Source organism: Cicer arietinum, chromosome 3 (genome assembly GCF_000331145.2).
Source record: "Cicer arietinum cultivar CDC Frontier isolate Library 1 chromosome 3, Cicar.CDCFrontier_v2.0, whole genome shotgun sequence".
In the NCBI taxonomy this organism is placed as follows: domain Eukaryota; kingdom Viridiplantae; phylum Streptophyta; class Magnoliopsida; order Fabales; family Fabaceae; genus Cicer; species Cicer arietinum.
Genome location: NC_021162.2, coordinates 43095587 through 43103688, shown reverse-complemented (window position 1 = coordinate 43103688; position 8102 = coordinate 43095587). Strand labels below are relative to the sequence as shown.

The 8102-nt window shown below is 32.4% G+C and overlaps 1 protein-coding gene across 2 annotated transcripts in view; it reads right to left on the bottom strand.

The window, feature by feature from the left end:
* Positions 1-6441: 6441 nt before the first annotated feature.
* Positions 6442-8102, bottom strand: part of LOC101502835 (uncharacterized protein At5g03900, chloroplastic) — an 18280-nt gene continuing 16619 nt past the window's right edge. For both annotated transcript variants that reach the window (XM_004513454.4, XM_073365906.1), the window contains 2 exons: positions 8019-8102; positions 6442-7040 (listed from right to left, as the gene is read on the bottom strand). In XM_004513454.4, the coding sequence (XP_004513511.1) occupies positions 6897-7040; positions 8019-8102 (228 nt within the window). In that variant the 3' untranslated portion in view covers positions 6442-6896. The remainder of the gene's footprint in view (positions 7041-8018) is intronic.

Sequence of the window (8102 nt, the reverse complement as noted above, 5' to 3'; positions counted from 1 at the left end):
AATTTTTAAATTTTTTTGTGGGTTTTTTTTAGCCACAAAATACAAATTTTGTGAGGGTAAAGGCAGCCACAAATACTTGAAGTGACGTTGCAGTTTGTGGCTGCAAAGCCGCCACAAAAGCCTGACATGTTGCATTTTGTGGCTGCAAAGGCCGCCACAAAGGAATAAAGAGACGTTAGCTTTTCTGGCCGTCCAGACCGCCACAAATCCATGCCTTTTTGACCGTTTTGGCCGCCACAAATGACACATAGTCGTTGCTTATTGTGGCTGCTTTGGCCGCCACAAAGGATCAACCCAATCCTATATATATTACTTCACTCCTCTTATCATTTTTCATTTCTAACTTCTCTCTAAACCCTCCTTCTAACTATTCTCTCCACCTTCTCTCTACAAAAAATATTCATCCAACCTTGATTCAATTTTGGTAAGTTTATATTATATTATATATGTAGTTTTTTATTTTTATTTTTTTATTTGAAGTTATTTATGTAATTAATATTATTGAATTTTTATTTTGACAATGGTTGTTAATTACTTCGAAGAGTTGTAAGCTCCGTACGTGAAAGCTTCAAGTTAGACGCTACTCGGCATCAGGTTAGTATTTTATATATTTTAAATTTAGATTAGTAAATATATATGTGATATTATAAGAGTTGTAAGCTCCGTACGTGAAAGCTTAAAGTCAGACGCTACTCGGCCTCAAATTAATATTTTATATATTTTAAATTTAGATTAGTAAATATATATGTGATATTATAATTATATTTATATTATTTTTAAAATATAGATTAGTAATATATATGTGTGTGTGTGTGTGTTATATTATAGATTTATTTAAAAAAAAATAGGAATTATGTTGTTTACATAATATATGATAAATAAAAGTTTCAAACACATGTAAAACATATTGATTTTAATATAACTATTTTATTATTAAAATTATGATATTATTATTTTTTGTTATAATTAAGTCTTGATACATATTAATATAGTTTATTGATTGTTAGTCTTGATATTTTTTGTTAGTCTTGATTATTAAAAAAACATCATTTAAAATTTTATTTCGGTTTATATATATAATTATATAGTCTTGATAATAATTTATTATATTGTTTGCAAATTAATTAATACTCCCCTAATTGACATATATAATAAAACTTATTGATTTTAATATAACTATTTTTTAAAAAAATATTATTAAAATTGATGATATTAATTATTATTTTTTGTTATAAGTCTTGATACACACGCACACACACACACATATATATATAAATTTATATTAATATTAATTTATTATATATAATATTATAATACAGTATTAATTTTGAATTTACAAAATTAATTTTTTAATATACGTAAGATTTTGTGGCGGCCTAAGCCCTCACAAAATATTTAATTTTTAATCTGGATGATACTTTGCAGCGGCCTAAACCCTCACAAAGGAGGGAGTTTGTGGCGACCTGTGCCCTCACAAAGGCAGGATTTTGTGGCTGCAAAGGCCCTCACAAATGGCAACGTATTTTTCAAACTTTGTGGCTGCAAAGGCTCTCACAAATGTTTGTGACCTACTTTGTGGCGGCCTAAACCCTCACAAAGGGGGGATTTTGTGGCGGCCTGGGCCCTCACAAAGGCTGAACTTTTTAAAATCAGTTTGTCCTTTGTGGCGGCCTGTGCCCTCACAAAGTGAGGCATTTGTGGCAGCATATGCCCTCACAAAGGCAGGATTTTGTGGCTGCAAAGGCCCTCACAAAAGGCAACGTATTTTTCAAACTTTGTGGCCGTTTTGGCCGCCACAAATGTTTGTGACCAGCTTATTTGTGGTTGCCTAAGGCCGCCACAAATAGCCCATTTATGGCTGTTTTTTGGCCTTTGTGAGGGCCAAAAGCCCTCACAAAATACATGTTTTCTTGTTGTGATCTTTAACATTCACAAAATTTGAACCGCTAACAGGAAAACCAGACACATTTAATCCTAAAATATAATATACGTCTTCTAAAGTTATTATGCACTCACCTATTGGGAGATGAAAAGTATGAGTTTCTGGTCTCCATCTTTCAACCATAGCAGTAATCAAACCGACATCGATCTTGTAGTTTCCAAGTTTGATCACTTCACCAAATCCAGCTTGTTGCAAATACGTTAATATGGTTTCGTTCGGTTTTTTGTTGACATGACCATGACATTTTAGTTTATCTTTCCAGGGAATCTGAAATGAATAATATATAAAATACTACGCTAATATATTTGACACTAATAATATATAAAATATTACGTTAATATAAAATAATATTCAATATATATGACACTAATATAAAATACTTACAAATGCGTTAATGTATTGAATTTCAGCTCTATGATTTTTAGATAATTCCATGAGTAAAGTTGAAGAAAGTATGTTTGAGAAGTTGGAGATAATGATTTTTAGATTAAGATGGAGGAAGTGTGTTTAATAATGTTGGTATGGAGTGTTTATATAGGAAATCGCAGGGCCAACTAGCGATCCACACCTTCAGCCAACCTAGTGGGAGGTCGCATCCCCAGGTCGCGAACCCTGTGGGAGGTTGCATCCCCATGTAGGGAACCCTGTGGGAGGTCGCATCCCCAGGTAGCAAACCCTGTGGGAGGTTGCATCCCCGAGTTGTGAACCATTGATGATGAATCACAGCCGCTCATTTCATTTAATCGATGACTGTGAATCCTTGTTACAAGTAAATGTGTGGATCCTTGTTACAAGTAAAGTGTGGATCATTGTTCAAATTAATCTTGACCATCCAAATTAATTTATCAACGGTTATGGATTGTTTAGTAGAAAAATATGATTCCTCCTAATTTTCGTTGGACCAATCAAATTGATCTATTCAATCTTTAATCTTGACCATCTAAATTAATTTATCAACGGTTGTAGTTTAGTAGAAACATATGAATCCTCCTAATTTTAGTTGGACCAATCAAATTGATCTATTCAATCTTTAATCTTGACAATCCAAATTAATTTATCAACGGTTGTGGATGGTTTAGTAGAAAAATATGAATCCTACTAACTTCTATAAATAGAAAACTAGATCACACTATATCACCACACTTTTTATCTCATCATACATTCTAACATTTCATACTTAATCAATTACATAATCATGCCTACCCAACAAGTCATTTGTATTGTTTATTACAATGGTTCAATTGTCGATGGAGTTGAAAGGAAAACATTTGTAAGTGATTACAAAAAGACGTTCAAAGTACATTATAGCAGCAACCTTGCTCGTCTAAAGAATGTCATTAAGAAAAAGTTACAGTTCGACGACAAAGTGACGATAACTGATATAGTTTATCGACACCTTGTCTTCTTTGGTGAAAATACAACCAGATTTGAATTGATGAAGGTTTGCGATGACGAAGATGTTCAACTCATGTTTGATGTTTATGCACAATGGTCACAACTCGGCACTATCGAGTTATACATTACATTTGAAAGTGGTCCTACTTCAACAAACCAACCATCAACCTCAAACATGCATAATCCCAACTACATCCCATCATTCGATCAAAACACCCCTTATCAACCCGACTACATTCCATTTTACGATCAAAACACCCCTTATCAACCCGACATATATTCTCCATCACAACACTATGAACCATAATCTAGCCAAAATGAACAAACTCAACATGTCCATGATGTTTCCCAAGTATTCCATCACGAATCTCTCCCAACAAGTCCACAATGTGATCTTCCGCTTAGTGTCCATTATAATATCAATGAGGAAGAATTAGGTGATTATAGTGAAGATGATGAAACATACTTCGATGAATCATCTTGTGATTCTGACGATGATGATGCTAATGAAGATATGGAAGCAGAAGATCAACTTATCCTACATGTATTCGATCCACCATTCCACATGAAGAACATCAATTTAGACACCGCAAACCAACCAACTGAATTTGATCACATGTTCATTGACGAAGTCCCAATTTTAGGTGGAACTCTTGCAGTTGGAATGAAGTTTCAGAACAAGGATGAATGTGTACATGCAATCAAGCGTTATCATCTAAAACAATCATTGAATTTTGTGGTGCAAAAATCAGATTTAGAAAGATACGTTATTAATTGTTCACATCCAAATTGTTTGTTTAGATGCAAAACTTCAAAACACAAAAAAAAGTGAATTGTGGGTGATTGGGAAATTGAATGCGTCTCATACATGCACAAATTCTGCACTATCACAAGATCATACAAAGCTGAATTCTAACATGATATGTGCAAGCATAATGCAAGTTATGAGGATGGACCATTCAATTAAAGTGAAGGTCATTATTGCTCAGATTCAGGCTTTGCATAACTACACAGTTAGTTATAGAAAGGCTTGGTTGAGAAAAAATAAGGCGATCGAATAAATTTATGGCAATTGGGAAGAGTCTTACAATCAACTTCCACAATGGTTATTAGTTATGAAAATGTTTGCTCCAGGAACCATTATTGAAATGGAAACAATCTCAACTTATCATGAACATGGTTTGATAAATGGGATGACAATCTTTCATAGACTATTTTGGGTTTACATTCCATGCATATCTGCGTTTAAATTTTGCAAACCAATTGTACAAGTTGATGGGACTTGGTTATACGACAAGTATAAGGGAACTCTATTGGTAGCAGTTGCACAGGATGAGAACGAAAATATCATTCCTATTGCTTATGCTCTTGTGGAAGGTGAGATAAAAGAGGCTTGGATTTTTTTTTTGGAGAAATTTGGGATCACACGTCACTCCACAAGCTAACATTTATTTGATTTTAGATAGATACGAATCTATCAAGAGTGCTTATAGTAATCCGAATAATGGGTGACAACATCCTCCGTCAAAGCATGTGTTCTGTGTTCGACATATTTCACAAAATTTTGCAAGGGAATTTAAGGATAATGTTTTGAAGAAAAAAATTATTTCTATGGATAATAATTTAATTCTTACTTCTTATCACTAATGAAAAATTAAATTATTAAGTTTTATAATTAGTGTAATAATGTATTGTCTATTGTTTCAATACAGTTACTCAACCAACGAGTCTACATATCAATATTACCGCAGAGAAATTGGCATCGTAAACCCAAAAACTTTGAAATGGTTAGACAACATAAAGTTTCTGGGGTCGCATCCTGAGTTGTGCGGTCAAGATTTAATTATCTGATTATAAAATTTCTCTATATGTATATTAAATTATAATAGCATTGAACATGATACTATTTAGAATTATTATTAAGAATGATAATATAAAATGGATTATCTAACTATGAAGCACGTGCTCTGCAGAATCAAGTGACTATATGATTAGATGTGAGTTAATAATAAATTGATTTGAAGCATTTTTGAATGAGAGAATCCAAGATATGTTTCATTATCTCGGAAATGTTGGATAGACTATAGGACAAAATTAGCCTGTCTTATTAGTTCACATAGACAAATAATATTCTACCAATTCACCAATATAGTTAGCAATGTATCGTCAAACTGCTTCAATCATGAACTGCAATGGAATTTATAAGCTACGACCCAAAACTGTTCCTCTAGAAGTTTCTGTTGTTTGACAAATCATACTCAACCAATTCACTAATCTAGTTAGCTATGTGTTGTCAAACCAATTTAATCATTCCAATGAGAGGTTATAAGCCAAAACCCAAAACTCCACATGATTATGGAAAACACTATCTATCTAAAGAGGGCTTCAACATGCACTTTTCAAATTATCAACATGTGACTATCAAAGGTCCATAATCAACCTTGAAGTGCTTGCAAGCTCTAGTCTATGGAAGAACTGAAATAAAAAGATTATTGATGTTGTCTCCTTAATCATTATCTAAACAATAAAATTTAAAGTGGATACTAACTTATAAAAAATTATAACACACTGTTATTAGTTGGTTTATTAATGTCTATTTAGCTGCCCAAATTAATACGATTTCGAAATTAAAATTTAAAATGTGTTGACATATTTTTTAAATTAAATAAATAATTTAAAATGTGTTTAAAAAGATTTAAATAATGTGTTGAAAGACTTCATAAAATGATTAATTCTATAATGCACAAGTGAAATTAGACTTACCCGAAACACAAGTTTATTTTCACCATTAAATCGCATAAAATATTATGAAACTTAGTAGTTTAATGGTAGAAAATAAATGTGTGCATGGTACAAGATTATCTTGTTTACATTATTACACAAAGCCTGTAATTAAATGTGCAATGAACTGAAATTGCACATTTTTTTCGTTTTTCTATTCTTGTTTCTTTTTCTAGGACTAAAAAACTAAGTGACCGTGACCTTTTCCCAATATGAATTTCAGCATTAACATCATCTACAATGGATCCTACATCTACACATTATTCATTTAATAATTTTTTAATACCAGTGCTTAATAAACACCCAAATTTTCCAACTCAATATCACAAAATAATTACTAAATGAATTTCACTAATAACTTCATTGTATCACTATATTTCAACGATATACATTTATTTGAATACAATTTATTGTGTAGGTCCTGCAAAAAGCAAAGAAAGTGAAAGGGTACTTTTATAATCACCCTTCTCTATAAACACCATGAAATTGTTCATCACAATGGTACTAATCCCATAATACCAAGTAATACACTGAATCTTGTTTTCCCTACTGAAACCTTTACTATTAATCTTGTATAGGCCACAATCTAAAAGAGATGAACTATGATACAAAAGAAAATGTTGTGAACGCAACCTAGGCTTTGCTACAATATAAATACAAAGATGACAAAATCTGAGCCTGAAATTTTCATGCATATGACCCCTTTGAAGCAGCAAAATTCTACTGTGATAATTCAATTGCCATCGAAATACATTATTCATATAACAGTTAATGCTTTTCAATCAGATCTCTCTAGCTCCCGAAATTTTTTATCCCATTCGTTAGCTTCAAAATCTTGCTCAAGAAAGTCTTTGTCAGTACTATACACAATTTGATCCTGCCCTATGACCGTCTTCTGGGCCATATCGCGAGCATTGTAAAGCTGAAAACATAAACAACTGTCTCAGAGAAAGCATATAAAAACATAGCCGAACTGTACGGTATATGGCAGGGATGCATACTTGATGTGATCAAGTAACAAGCAATCATCCAAAATATTATGTACATGAGATGGAATTCTTTAATATAGTGAGATGTATAATTCGTTGAAGAAATCATTTCCAAAATTCATTTACATAATTACATGCTCGTTTGAAGGAATGCCCCCCTCACGCCTAGGCTCTATGGGCTTGGAGCGTGGACGGTGAAGGAAACCAAACAATGGATTTAGGATATGCTCTGATACCATCTTAGAGTCCGAATTTAAGGCCTAACTCAACTCCACAAACTAACATTTAAAGTGAGTGATGCTCACCAGACTTACAAGCATTACTTAGCTATATCTCTAGATGATGTGAGACTAAACCCACCCTCTCACACCCAGGCCCAAAGTTTCCTTTATATCCTTTAAAGGAATACAAAATTATATTTTCATCCATGCAAATATACCACTTTTCGCCGGTTCCTGTAAAATACTTGGTTATTTTTAATCCTTTATACATACCATTTTTTACTTTTATTGTTTTCTTTTTCATGTAATATTTGTTTATGCTGGAATTGTTCCTTATATATAAGGACCCTATTAATTTTAGATCCTCATATATGGACTAAATAGAAGGACTAAAATCAATATGACCCAGAGAGAGGCAAACTCCAACATGAATAAATATTATAAATTTATTACAAGGATTAGAATAAAACAACAATGATCAAAGAAAAATATTATAGGGACTAAAAGAAAAGGAGGTATATTTATCAAAAGACATTTAAATTTTAAAAGAATATTCACTTCAACTTTATAGTAAAGAACATATTATGGAGACAATGCTATCCATAGTATCTAGTAAAGACGAAAGTTTTGTAAATCAAGCTCATAATTTTCTTAATTTCACAATTTCACAGGGAAAATAGACAAACATACCTTCTGCGTCAATGAAATGTCAGGCAATTCAAGTACTCGTGCACACTGCTGCCTAGCTTTGTTTCTCTTTTCAATGTCGGCATT